Source organism: Anthonomus grandis, chromosome 9 (genome assembly GCF_022605725.1).
Source record: "Anthonomus grandis grandis chromosome 9, icAntGran1.3, whole genome shotgun sequence".
NCBI lineage: Eukaryota > Metazoa > Arthropoda > Insecta > Coleoptera > Curculionidae > Anthonomus > Anthonomus grandis.
Window position 1 is genome coordinate 10,970,925 of NC_065554.1, and position 15,464 is coordinate 10,986,388.

General features: G+C 33.3%; 1 protein-coding gene across 3 annotated transcripts in view; it reads right to left on the reverse strand.

Annotated features, from left to right (window-relative positions):
• LOC126740142 (SANT and BTB domain regulator of class switch recombination-like) overlaps positions 1-15,464 on the reverse strand; it is a 76,315-nt gene that overhangs the window by 32,972 nt on the left and 27,879 nt on the right. Inside the window, exon 12 of one of the 3 annotated variants that reach the window (XM_050446063.1) lies at positions 2,596-3,591. The exons of the other annotated variants lie outside the window; for them this stretch is intronic. Within the exon in view, the coding sequence (XP_050302020.1) occupies positions 2,684-3,591 (908 nt within the window). The 3' untranslated portion in view covers positions 2,596-2,683. Of the gene's footprint in view, positions 1-2,595; positions 3,592-15,464 lie in introns of those variants that run through there. 3 annotated transcript variants of the gene reach the window in all.

Below are 15,464 nucleotides of genomic sequence, written 5' to 3' on the forward strand. Positions count from 1 at the left end.
GCTTATAATGCCCTAGGTGTGATAGCAGGTATTATTGCTATTATAACATATTCCGTTTCTAAGGTATTATAAATCAATAATAGATAGGTAAAACATAAAAGCCTTAATAATTGGCGCGATTAAGACACGACAAACATCAAGACCTTGAGGCAGTTGAAATGTCATGGATTTTAAAAATAAAAAGTGTAGTCCTATTTCCGTTTAATTAGATTTATCATATAAATCACAAAATGTTTCTTAGCATTGCCCATTAAAATTATATTTAAAAAACGTGAATTAATGAGTATTGGCGATGTTTAAAAAAGTCCTCAAGGACCTCAAGGGTAAAAAGAAAAGCCATTAAAAGAATTTCATAAAGGTAATATGTATGTACTTAGGAAGCAATTAAGATGTTATATCATTAATATTTTATTTTTCTTTTTCAACACTCTTTTTTGTTCAATTGTATCTTAATAATGTACTAGTTTTGTTGAATATGAATTGGTTGAATTCAACATTGATAAATAATTGAAAGCTTTTATAAAATAGTCCACAAGGTTGCTAATGCCTGATGCTACCGACTTAGACAGTCGGATGCTTCAATGGCTCTTATTTCAGTGTATTCCCCAATTGACCCCAATCCAACTATGTACTTTCTTAGAAGTTCTGTGTTGTAGGTAAATTGGTCCATATAATAAGACCGTAGATATCATAAATTAAGACCTATAATTTAAGACGTTAGCTAGAAACGAATACTTTTATTCAAAAATTGACCAATTTACCTACAAAACACCACTTCTAATTCTCAATCTTTGGTCACCAATTCAGAAGAATATGTAATTTCTGAAAAATTATTTTTTGTGCCACAAACATAGAAATGAAGTATTTTTTATACTTGCCTCTTAATAATAATATCTTTAATAAGTAACAAAACACATTGAAAGTCTATACAGGTAATATTTTGAGGACACAGCGTCAACTAGCCAGTCTTACTTAATCAGCCTAATCAATGCAGAAAAAGATATCTATACTAATATTTCATTAATTTATGCTATTTGGATAACATCATAACAGAAAAGAAAAAAAATTATAAATTATTTTCTTGACTAAATAAAAATGTGAGGCATAATTAAGGGTAATAAAACTGTTAGTCAAGAATTTTAGTACCTCAAAACCATAACTTCACTCATCATGGCAAAATATGTATACAGGGTGTTTAAGAACTATGGGATCAAACTTGTAGGGGTTATTCAGTGGAACAGTAGAAAACATTTGAGTATAGAGACCCATGTCCGGAATGGAATAGTGTAACTACGGCACTATGGCCCCAAGACGCGTTAAAATTTAGAAAGACAATAAATTGCTTAAATAGGATTTAATCCATTTAATTTCTGCCTTTTGTACAAGATATCATCATAACAATTGTTTAAAATGTGAACGCCAATGTCAATGTTTAAAAATTTTATAGCTGCAGATTTTAAGCAATTTACGAGCGCAAATTTTAAATTTTAATAAATTTTAAGCAATTTATCTTTAAAAACGATAACAGTGGAGCAGTTTCTTGGCCTCCTAGGTCACCCGATTTAATGTCACTAGATTTTTTCCTGTGGGGAAATGTAAAGTTTTTGGTCTACGAAATTCCAGTAGAAATAGAACAAGGCTTAATTAGACGAAATTATAGCAGCATTTGGAATAATTCAAAACAAGGATCAAACTTTTAGTGTAACCGCCTAAATCATGTGCGGCGTTTAAATCGGTATATTCAGATTGGAGGACGACATTTTGAACAATTATTATGATAATACATTTACAAAAGGCAAAAATTAAATGCATAAGATCCTAGGGTAAACACCCCAGTAGATGCCAACTTAAGACTTTGAAAATGTGTTGTGAACAGCAAACTTAATTAGTTATTTACTTATTATTTTTTCCAATAAAATGGTATGTTGCTGAACAAAAGCCATAGACAGATTGGCTAAAAACATTTTTTTTTAAATCTTAACTGATTTTGAAAAAATGCTACTTTTTAGCAGTAGTTAGTTAGATAGTTATTTTTACATAATTTTATTTAGAAAAAAAAAAGAAAACTACAGAAAAATTTAAAGATCTAACATCTAAATTGCCTACGATGTTGAATTTTCTATTTTAAATTTTTTGTACATAATTTAAATTTGTCTTAAGACTGAATAGAAAACGGTCCATTGCCGATCAGATTAATTGGTTAATATATAATACATATTTTTGATTCACATAATTAATGTCAACTTTTTGGGGCCAGTTAAAACTGTTTTCGGATAATTCTTTTAAGTACTTAATTTTTAATCTAACTATATAAGAAAATAGATTCATATAACATTCTGTTATTAGACAATTTATCATCTTTTTAAATTTTAAAGAGTCTTAGGGCCGTAATGACCATTTTCCGGACATGGGTTCCTATACTCAAATGTTTTCTACTGTTGCACTAAATAACCCCTACAAGTTTGATCCCATAGTTCTGAAACACGCTGTATATACATAACATTCTGAGAAGATTTAAAAAACTTGCAATTCCAATTTTCTTTAAGTTTAGCCTAAAAGATGAAAAATAGGTACTAAACTAAAAAAAATTCTATGTTCAAAAACAATTATATATAAAGACAAACAGAGAAATTTATAAATATGCTAAATATAAAATGCTTAGAACTAACAGTAATAGTATTAATCAAGATTTTCTCATGGTTAACATAGTGTTTATCTCCCAAACAATCCTTCTTAAATGATCAATAATTTCTTTAAGCTGTTTATTTTTTAGTACAACCTGCTCCATAACTTCCTTACTCTCCTCGCACGCCAATCTATAAGCCTCTGAATTTTTCTTCTCTTCATGTTTTGGATCTAGCTCATCTTTGAATGGAATAAGGCTCTCAATATGTGTATATTCCATCCCTTGAATTTGACAATGCTCATTACATTTTTCAAATATTAGGCGAAGCCTTTTAAAGAGCACCCTAATAGTCCTTAATAGCTCTTGCACTTTTTGCTTCTTATCATTACTTGCATTTGCTGACTGAGCTGTACCAGCAGGGGGTTGAATAGCTTTTAATGTTTGGAAAACTTCTTGAGTCCTACTCACAATGTCTTGTACAGTTTCTTGCCCTAATCTACATAATGATGCTGTATTAAATTCTTTGGATTGTTGCTGTTGCTGAGGTGTATGACTCTGAGGTGGGGTGGGTGTCACTCCGGGCGTCTGAGAGCCAGGATGCATCTGATGTGTTAGATTTGGGTTGAATTCATTCATTGGTGTATTAATTGGGCTCATCGCTCCACCTAATGGGTTAGCATTTGCCATTTGATTCAACATTGGATTACCTAATTGTGCTATCTGTCCTCCCATTTGATTAGGCATAGGGCTTTGCATACCCGCGGAGGTAAGGGTGGTCTGAATTGGTCCTCCAATTTGTGAATTTATTGGACTGATTGCACCAGCCATAGAGTTGTTTAATTGGGACATCATAGGATTTCCAAGCTGGGGTATTTGGGCGCCCATCTGGCTAGGCATGCCCCCTTGCATTCCGCTTGGGTCCAGGGCGTTTTGCATTGCGTTGGGGCCGAAAGTAGTTCGAAGACCTGCGGAGTTCGGGTTGTTTATGTTTTGCATAAAGTGGTGTGTGGGAGCAGCCATTTTATGAAAATTATTCGTTTCTACTAGGGAACTTAATAGTTAAACAAGCACTCGCGAAAGTTTGACTTAATATAATTATAAAAAAACACTCCAAAATAGTCCAAAATAAAACAAAGTTGTTTTGGCAAGATAACCTTAATTTAATAAAAGTCACTTGTCATACTGGTAAATGTCCTCATTCAATGAACAGTTGTTTTACTATTTCCACAAAACGGATTTTCCGTTTGAAAGATTTAGTCAAAATTCTGTGATAACCAAGTTTACACAGAATACGGTTCTACCGGGGTGTGTTCAAAAACGAAGGTAATTGTATGACGTCATCGAGTAATTTATCTTCCGATTCAAGTTTTTAAGGTCCAGTACATAATTATCGTTGTAAAAATTCAAAACATAATGGGAGACCAGCAATATAATAAGATACGAGCAATATTACATACAAAATATCTATGCCCCTTTCAAACTACCCACGACAGCACTATTGCATGTATGTGATGATATTTTTAGTGCTTTGGATAATAGAGAGGTTACTGCATTAGTGCTGCGACTTATAGCAAAGCGTTTGATACTCTGGATCACTTTCTTCTTTTTACCAAACTAAAATATTTTGGATTACACGAGTCGGCGCTGAGTCTACTTTGTGATTACTTAAGTAATAGAAAGCAAAGAGTGCGCTTAAATTTCACCTTTTCAGAATATTTAAATATTAATCAGGGAGTTCCTCAAGGCAGCATTTTGGGGCCACTACTATTTTCGATTTATACTTGTGATTTTTCTGAATTCCTGCATAACTTTTTTTTTTCATAATATTTATAAATGATATATTTAAATGTTTTAAACACTCGGAGTTTTTGCTTTATGCAGATGATCTAAAAGTCTTTAGACCTATAAAATCACACGAAGATTGCCAGCTCCTGCAAGAGGATATAGAAAGCCTTGTTGAATACTGTCGAATTAATTGCCTTTTTTTAAATATTAAAAAATGTCAGTTTATTTCATTTACTAAAAATAAATTAAAAATCCAATTTAATTATAATATAAATAATGTTGATCTTAAAAGGGCTCAAGAGGTGAAGGATTTGGGAATCATTTTTGACGAGAAGTTACTTTTTGATAAACATATTAATACCTTAGTGTTAAGTGCGTATAAAATGTTAGGGTTTATTAATAGGCAGGCTAAAATTTTGAAATCCTCTAGATCCTATATTTTTTTGTATTATGCATTTGTTTATAGCAAGCTTAATTTTGGGTGTGTTGTTTGGAATCCGATTTACTAAATTTATAAAGATAGATTGGAATCTGTGCAGAACAAATTTTTAAAGTGTCTTTATTATAGGGATAATTTAAATATTGTTACTAATGACTTAGTTGATATATGAAAACATTTTGGTATACTTACTCTTGACAACAGAAGAAAAATATCAGACCTTTTATTTTTGCATAAACTGTTGAATAATAAAGTGGATTGTCCATGTTTGATGCAGGGGTTGAGGTTTAATGTTCCATCACGGCAGTTAAGACTTAGTGATCTTTTTAATTTACCTTTCAGAAATACTAACAGTTGTCAGTCATCTCCAGAGATGATGAGATTATCAAATTTTTATAATAACATAGATCTCTTTTTTGAAACCCAAACCTGAGAGGTGTATTGAAGAGAGAGCTACTATAATTCGTGTCCCAGACTTTGTTTTTTGTGTAGGAATTTTGTTTGTATAGTAAATTGTATAGGTCTTTTTCTGGTTTAGCAATTGTTAAGTGTATTTAACTTTAGTGTTTGCAAGTTTATATTTGCTTCTATATTTATGAGTGGATACTGTAGTGGGTTTACCTGTTTGTATCCTTAAGAAAAAAAAATAACTGCAAGTCTCACCAATATGCAGATGACGTCCAACTCTACTCAGCTTTTCCGATAAATGAACTGAATACTGGCTTAGCACGCATTAATACCGATTTAAATCAAATTGTACAGGTGTCTAATTTTCATGGGCTGGATCCCAACGGTACTAAATCTAAACTAGATGGAAATATTATACAACCATCTGACTGCGAAAGAAACCTAGGCATTCTTCTTGATAATCAGCTTAATTTTGTAAAACATATTTCCAGTATTTTACAAAAAGCCTATTATAAATTGAAAATTCTATACATGCATAAAGATATTTTATCTTCTGATGTTAAACTCAAATTAAGCGATTCGTTGGTTTTCTCTTTAATTAGCTATAGTAGTGTACTCTTCTGGCCAGCTCTTGCTCAAAAGGACAAGTTAAGCCTACAAAAGCTACAAAATGCTTGCCTAAATTTTTGCTACGATAGAAGAATATTTGATCACATCACCCCGTTATTTCTTGCCTCTGGCTGGTTGAATTTGGATGAACGTTATAAAATCAATATGGCTGTTCTTGTTTATAAGGTACTCCATAATAAACTTCCCCAATATCTATATGACAAATTATCCAGTCATAACAGCATACATGCCCGTGAAATGCGCCACTCTGTAAACCTTTTGATACCAAATCATAGAACTTCCAAATTATAATTATTTTAATAATTAATTACGTCATGTGATGTAAGCAAAATTCTATTTTAGGCTTCTTATAATTTTAGCCTTCTCTTCTTATTTTTTTTTTCTGTTATGTTCTTCATAATGTTTAAAACTTATTCAATTTATTTATTATTTACATTGTTATGCTTTCGTATGTTAAGTTAGCAGTGCGGTTAGATAGAGTAGTTCCAGGCTAGATCTCGCCGCATTTTTGGTTAATAACTTTTGTAACTATTTTCGTAATATAAAGGCATTTATTATTATTATTATTATTAAATGGTCAAAAATGCTACAGTATATACAGGAGCCATAAAAATGTAGTTTGAAATAGGATATCGATGGGCGGAAGTGCGTCGTTTCGAAAATACAGGGTGTTGAAAATTTGCAACAGAATCGTTTTTTTCCCTCTGTATTAAAAACGCTTTAAGGGTTTTAAATGGATTTTTAAAAATGATAGGTGGTGAGGCAACTTTTTGAGGAATTGCAGGTAATTTAACTTGTTCAGGGACGGACTTGCAGCACATGTTCCTTAAATTTTATATAAAAAAACAGGTGCGCCACTGTTTTTTTGAGAAAAAAGGTATTTTTTTTAGAATATTTTGTTTATTTTTAACAAAACACGACCCTTGCATTTTTGCGTCCCGTGTTAACGCAAAAAAATAAAATCCATACCAGGGTTCTTTATTTTATGTGTACATGTTTTTGTTATGTTTAGTGTCGGTGCATACCTACTATCGTATTTTTACTGTATGGGAGTCACTTTTATTAGATTGGATCAAAAGTCAATTTTTGCAGAAAATCGAAATACCATACCCAATTGCAAATGATGTTGTCAAGGCGCTAACATAAATAAGAGAAAAATGAATGACGATAATCAAATAAAAGTAAAAAATTAATTATTAATTAGTTGTCTCTGACTGTTTTAAAAGAAAACTGGTAAATATCAATCACTTTAAATTGGCGGACCTCGCAGTTGCAGAGGCTTAAGATGCATCCTCTGTATGGAGAAGCGCGAGGAAATGCTTTGTTGACAGAGCGATTGTACAGGCAGCGTTTTCCAGATCGTAAATTGCCCGAACGCAAAACGTTCATAAAAATTGATCAAAGGTTACAGGAGATCGGCTTAATGATGGTCGATAATATTAAAACTCATAAATGATGACCGGTAAAACTCTGTTTTTTTTCCTATCACATTTTTCTATAATTAATGTTTTAAAATTCGTTGATTTTTCTTTACAGATTGATCGAATAGTTGCAAGGCGGTGCCCGATAAGAGATGCTATAGGGGATGAAACTATGGCACGTATTCAAATTAAGCCCAACAATAGCAGTCGTAAGTTAGCTTCAGCAGTTAGTTGTACCAAAAATACCGTGCACCGAGTACTACAAAGTCATAATCTTCATCCGTTTAAACTGAAAAAGGTGCAGCATCTTGTTCCTGGAGATGCTCCTCGTCATCTTGAGCTCTGCCAATGGTTTCTCCGCCAAAAAGAACAAAATGTCAGAGGGTATCATCAGAAATTTCACATTCATGTTTGGGCAGGTATTCTTGGAGACATTTAATTGGGCCATACGTTCTATCAGATTACCTTGCCGTATTATTGTAAATAGTTACTTAGTATTTTTGCAAGATGTTCTGCCAAGCCTAATGGAAGATATGCCTATCTAGTTGCGGAGAGAACTCGTATTCAGCTTTGCATTGCGCTCGTACTGTAAAGGCTTGTCTAGAACAGACCTACAAAAACAGGTGGATTGGTAGAGGTAGTTCCTTGGCCAGTAACGTCACCTGATCAAACACCTCTAGACTTTTTTGTCTGGAGCGCCATAAAACAGCTTAACTACGCAGCACCTATAATCAACACAGAAGACCTAGTTGCTAGAGTGGGGTACCTGCAGACTTTCTGAGAAATGATCCAGCGGTCTTTGCTCGCGTACGGGCATCTTGGGTCAACAGGTGCAGAAAATGTGTGGAAATGCATGGAGGACACTTTGAACATTTGGTTTAGATTCTTTATTGTTTAATTGTTTTTATTGTTCATATTGTTTTTTTATTACTTAGATTGTTCTTTTTAAGTTGTTTTTTATATTTTTTTTTAATTTAAATTATTTATTTTTTATTGTAATGATATTAAACTTTTCGTTGTAAGAAAAAAGTTTTGAAGGACCTTTTTATGGATTTTATTTTTTTGCGCAAAACAGTGCGTCGGAGCGCAAAAATGCAAGGGCTGTGTTTCATTAAAAATGAACAAAATTATTCGATTTTTTTTTCAAGAAAATCAGTGGTGTATCTTTTTTTTTATAAAAAAAAAATAACATACATGTGCTGTTAATCTGTCCTAGGACAGGTAAAATTACCTGCAATTTATCAAAAAGTTGCATCACCCCCTATCATTTAAAATCTAAATATTTCATTCAAATCGCTATAAACGTTTTTAATACAGAGGAAAAAAATCAATTTTTTGAACAATTTCAACACCCTGTATTTTGGAAAAGGCGCTCTTACCGACCATTAGTGTCCTATTTCAAAATATTTTGCAACGTCGCGCGTGTACGAGTGCCTGCGACAGAGCACCGCCCCGGCCGGCCCGAGGACGGGTTCGACGGGAATGACGGGATTAGTAAACATCTGACTTTCGTGGGAGCTGCGTCGTTTGACGACAAAATGTCCCAAAATATTACGCGAAAATCCAGGCATTTTTATAATATTTATTCTAATGTGGGTTTTACAGACATGACAATGTGTAAAACCCGCATAGAATTGTAATCTTAAAATGTTTAATATGCTGTGTTTTGCATAATATAAATTAAAGCGTTATTTTAATAAAATATCAATTCTGATAAAAATATAATAAAAAATCAGCAAATAAAACTCTAATAAACAATCTTAACAACATATCATTTTTTAAATAAAAGGCTCAAATAAACCGCCTTCTTGCGCTAAACAAAAAGTTAACCTATCGTAAAAGCTATTTCGCACCTCCAAAAAAGTTTCAGGAAAAATGGAATTGGCACCTTCCACAATTTTATTTCGCAACTTCTCTACATTTGTTGGACTACTAAATTCATGATTGTAAATGGTCTGCTTAAGGTAACCCTACAAGTCAAATCTGGAGATCTAGGAGGCCATTTAATCCCAATTAAAGCCAGGTCTACATCAGGTAGGATTTGAATGGCATGAAGAACTTGGTTTTGCAGCAACTCAAGGTACTTTTGGGCGTTTAAAGTGCCATCAATAAAAAATGGCCCTATAACATTGTCGCCAAAAATACCTGCCCAAACATTCAATTTCTGAGGATACTGGGTACGAAACTGAAAACTTCTGTGCTCGTTTTCCTGAGACCAATAACGAATAATGGAAGGATTGTGTTTGCCATGTAATGGAAAAGAAGATTCATCAGAAAACAAAATATTTTTTAAAAAATATTCGTTTTCATTTTCCTTTTCCATCATGATTTCACAAAATTCCATTCTTCGCCACTGGTCTTCAGGAAATATTTACTGAGTTTGTGAATACTTGAAACATTTGTACCCATATTTTTTCCAGACACGAGCAACAGTTTTACTGCTCAGTTCCTCTCCAACACTAGTGGACCGTGTCGAACCAAGTTTTAGGGTACTGCAAACCATTTCTTCCCGCCGTCGGCCGTTCTATATCCTGGACCACTTCAACAGGTGGTCCTTGACGTTTTGTGTGGCATTTTTTACAATCTTGAAGACAAAATGATGTCTCAAAATTTGTAACCACATTTAAAACCGTTTTTGCACAAGGGTTTATTCTCAAATGTCGATAGCAAGGCGCGAGGCGATAAGCAAATCAACAAAATGGGGCAAAGCAAATCCACTCACCAAGATTTGACAGAAAATGGGGTAGTCAATTCAAACTTTGTAGTGCAGGAGCAAGAATACAACATTACAAAGGACGTCAAAGCAGTTTTGTACATAATAGTTATTTTGCTTATTGTGATGGTGATCATAAAGTCCTTTCAAATGTACAAGAAGCATATTAGGAAGCAAATAACTCGTGAGCTTGCTGTTTCTACGATTAACTTGGCCCAGTTAAGAAGAGATGCTGCCGCTTCAAACCCTATTATTAACCCTTAACCAGTCCAACGACAAACGACACCAGTTTTTTTTAGTGACTAAAATAGTGCGCGTAAATCGAATGCAGCTATAGTAGTGCGGGTATACGAATGCAATTTTATCGGACAACCAAGGATAATCTACTGAGTAAGCCATAATTTTCAATTTTATTTTTATTCCTGTTTTTATAATTCTAGACGGGTGTGTCTAGTGATGCTTTATGTTTTTTGTTTTTTTTTTTTAAGAAAAAAAGGGAATGCTATTTTATGCGTGTGAATTTTATATATTTTTTAATTGACAATATTATGCATCTAAGCAAACTATTCTAATAATATTGGGTTCTATGTCTTTAAACTGGGAAAGGATTAATAAAACTTTACTGGAATTTAAACAAGGGGCTATAAATAATTCCAAAAGGGCTATAAAAAAGGCCGTACCAAAAAAATCCGGAAACAAGAGTCGATATTACGGACAATTTAGTAGAGTTATTCAATGAAACGACAGCCTTTATTAAGGATATTTGGGTGCAATTAGATAATCAGCAAAAGAATTAAACTAAGGACGTATTCCTTTTTATTAAAGATAAAGTAGTTAGGGCATTTGAGATATTAAAAGTTCCGTATAAAGTACCATTAAGTTGTATAGAAAAAATTGATCCGTTAATTTTGGACGAGTATTATATATCATCGAGCGACGAGGAGGAAATAAATATGCCTTTGTCAAATTTAGAGTTTTTTAATTTAGCTGGGAAAATAGTACCTCAGGAGTTTGATGGCTCACATGACAGGCTACAATCATTTTTAGATGCTCTTACATTACTTAATGAAAATTCGGGCGATCATGGAGCAAACGCAGTAGCCTACGTTAAAACACGACTTACAAGTAAGGCTCGAGGTTTAATAACTACCGAAGCATCCCTTACAGAAATTATAAACACTTTGCGTTTAAAAATTAAAGGAGAGAGTTCACAGCTGTTAACAACAAAGCTATTAAATTTTAGGCAACATGCTAGAGATACCGTAAGTTATGCTTCGGATATTGAATCTCTAGCTGAAAAATTAAAAACGGCATATATTAGCGAGGGTGTCCCCGCCGATGTCGCAGCAAAGTATTCTACTGATCAAACAGTAAGAGCCTTAGCTCAAAATGCTAATTCCGAAAGGGCTAGGGTAGCTATAGAGGCAGGTACATTTACCACAGTGCAGGAGGTTGTCAATAAATTTATAAATATAAATAATAATGCACAGGCTTCAACTTCGAACATTTTTTATGCTAAATCAGGTCAAAATAATTTTAGACATAATAACAGATTTTTTTATAATAATAGAGGTAGGCGACCTAATAACAATAATAATAATAATAATTATTACAATAACACTCAACGCAGCCAAAATTTCAATAGGCACAATAATGAACGCTGTAGAAATAATCGCGGTTTTAATAATAATACAAGTAACAGGTATAATAATGACAGACAAACTAATATCAATAGAGCCAACAACTCATTTCACAGGTCAGTTAGGGCAGTTAGCACAATACCTGACCAGGGAAACGAAATGGACCCCCAAACCGGGAGGTTGGGGGATATCTCGTAAATAATGTGTTTAACATGAACCTTTCCTTCTCCAACTTTGTTATATTTTTTACAGAAATGACTGGTCAGGAAAACACTTTTTTAATCGATATTGGTGCAGATATTTCTATATTTAAAAATGACACCATTAGTCCAAACAAAATTATAAACACACACACCCCTAGTCAAATTAAAGGAGTAACAGATGAAGTTATCACAACTTTAGGTATTGCAAGAACGGTCATTTCTGTTAATGGACACGAAGTCGAACATTCTTTTCACGTAGTAGATTCCTCATTTCCGATCCCGACAGATGCAATATTGGGTCGAGATTTTATCGCTAAATTCAAATGTAATTTAAACTATTCGGATTGGACTATGACTATTAGGCCGAATGACAATAATATTATTATACCGATTCGAAATAGTATTTCTGAAGACTCTATAGTTATTCCAGCTAGGTGTGAGGTACTACGAAAGATAAAAAGCCTACAATTTGTTAAAGAAGATTCAGTAGTAGAAAATGCGGAACTAAGGTCTGGTATCTTTGTTGCGAGAACTATTGTCTCAAAAAATTCCCCTATTGTTAAGATTATTAATACAACAAGCGAAAACGTTACTCTTAATAATATTCAGCTAAAAACGACAAGCCTAGCAGAATTTAATATCTATAAAATCGATACAGAATATAACGATAGAAATTCTAATCTCATGACGCAGCTTAATGTTAAAGATGTACCTGAGTTTGTCAAAGAAAAACTAATTAAGTTTTGCAACGAATTTTCAGATATTTTTGCCCTTAAGTCAGATAAAATAACAGTTAACAACTTTTATCAACAAGAACTCCGACTAACTGATAGGCCCCAGTGTATATTAAAAATTATAGAATTCCGCATACTCAAAAAACAGAAATAAACAAACAAGTCAATAAATTACTGGAACAAAATATTATAGAGCCATCAATCTCCAACTATAATAACCCAGTTTTGCTGGTACCCAAAAAATCTCCTAACGGTCAAAAAGCATGGAGGTTAGTCATTGATTTTCGCCAGCTAAATAAAAAACTCATTGCTGACAAGTTTCCACTTCCTCGTATCGATGATATATTAGATCAGCTAGGAAGAGCTCGGTGGTTTTCAGTAATTGATCTTATTAGTGGTTTTCACCAGGTACCCTTATGTGAAAACTCTCGAGACGTAACTCAGTTTAGTGTTGATGCGGGATCTTTCAGATTTACACGTTTACCTTTTGGACTATCAGTTAGCCCAAACAGCTTTCAGCGGATGATGTCAATGGCATTCGCCGGCATTACCCCTGAAAGAGCTTTTTTGTATATAGATGATCTTATCGTGATCGGTTGTTCTGAAAATCATCATTTTGAAAACCTGTATAAAGTTTTTGAAACATGCAGAAAATTTAACTTAAAATTAAATCCTGAAAAGTGCAAATTCTTTAAAAATGAAGTAACATATCTAGGTCACAAAATAACAAACAAAGGTATATTACCCGACGATAGTAAATATAACATCATAAATAAGTATCCAGTACCCAAAACTGCTGACGAGGTCAAGCGGTTCATTGCCTTTACAAACTACTATCGCCGATTTATACCTAGGTTTGCAGAAATATCAGCTCATCTTAATAAATTAACTAGAAAAAATGTTACTTTTACATGGACGCCAGATTGTCAAAAATCTTTTGATGAATTAAAAAATTCTTTAATTTCACCTAAAATATTGCAATACCCTGACTTTACGAAACCATTTATAATAACAACAGATGCCTCAAAAATTGCATGCGCTGCAGTTCTTTCACAAAATTTTAATGGCAACGATTTGCCAGTGGCGTATGCCTCCCGGTCATTTACCAAGGGAGAATCCAATAAACCAGCCATTTTACAAGAATTAACAGCAGTTCATTGGGCAATTAAACATTTTCATTGCTATATTTACGGTACAAAATTTTTAGTGCGTACAGATCATAGACCGCTGGTATATTTATTTTCCATGAAAGATCCTTCATCTAAGCTTACAAGAATCAGACTAGACTTAGAAGAATATAATTTCGATATTGAATACGTAAAAGGTACGCAAAACGTTTGCGCCGATGCTCTTAGTAGAATTAGTATTCATGAACTTCAAGACGTTCATAGAGGCATTACTCAGGTATTGGCTATTACTCGATCTATGTCTAGAACTACCGAATCAATTAATAAACCAGTGTTGCAACAACCAATATTAAAACCATCTGTGTACGAAGCAGTGCGTAATGTTGACATTATTAAATTACCTTCACTGCATTTTCAAGTTAGACCTAATCATCTTAGGATGCTTATTAGGTACAAAAACAAGTTATATGCACAAAAAACTTTTAAAATCTCAAATGGCAACATTGCATTAGAGTATATGTTGTCTCAGTTGGATAATATAGCTGGAGATTTAAATATAAACAAAATAAAACTAAGCTTAGGAGATTCAATTTTTAATTTATGCGCAATTAATAAGTTTAAAGAGATAGGCCTTAAAATTTTAAAAAATACTAGTATTGCTCTTTCGCAAGTAAAGAAATTAGTTACAAATCAAAATGAAAAAATAAAATTAATTGAGGATTACCATGCAAACCCTATATTGGGCGGACATTGTGGCCAAAAACGACTTCTAAAAAAGTTGAAGGCTAGTTTTACTTGGAAAAATATGTCACGCGACGTCGCCAATTTTATAAAAAAGTGTTATAAATGCCAAGTAAACAAAATTAAAATTAAACTCGATGAACCACTAGTAATTACCCCAACCCCCCAAAAGCCTTTTGATATTGTCTGTATAGATACAATCGGCAGATTTCCCAAATCTGACGACGGTTTCGAATATGCGGTAACCATACAATGCGAACTAACAAAATACGTAGTAATTATTCCAATATCAGACAAACAAGCTTCAACTGTTGCAAAAGCTATTGTTAAAAATTTCATTCTTATTTATGGTCCTATGCGAGAAATTAGGACAGATATGGGAACCGAATATAAAAACCAGGTACTTGAAAATGTAACTAAATTCCTAAAAATAGATCATAAAATCTCAACAGCTTATCACAGCCAAACAGTTGGAGGCTGTGAACGAAATCATCGCGTTTTAAATGAATATCTAAGGATGTACATTAACGATTCAAAAACAGACTGGTCTACATGGACTCAATACTACGCATTTTGTTACAACACGACACCAAGTTCTTATCATGATTTTACCCCGTTCGAGCTGGTATTTGGGAAAAAAGCTGATTTTCAAGATTCATTGAATAACTCTCAAGTTGATCCATTGTACAATATAGATGCTTACGATCAAGAATTTCGTTATAGGCTACAATTGGCACATAAAATGGCAGGGGAGTTTCTTAAACGAGCAAAGTTGGACAGAAAAGCCCAACTTGACATAAACGCAAAAGTATCCAATTTGAGTCCAGGTGATTTAGTTACGGTTACAAATGAAAGTCGGCATAAATTTGACTCGTGGTACAATGGTCCTTTTTCAGTTATCGGCACAGAAGGCCCAAACTGCACTATAAAGGACGATAAAGGAAAATCAATTACTTTACACAAAAACCGCGTGAGAAAATATTTTGTATAAATAAGA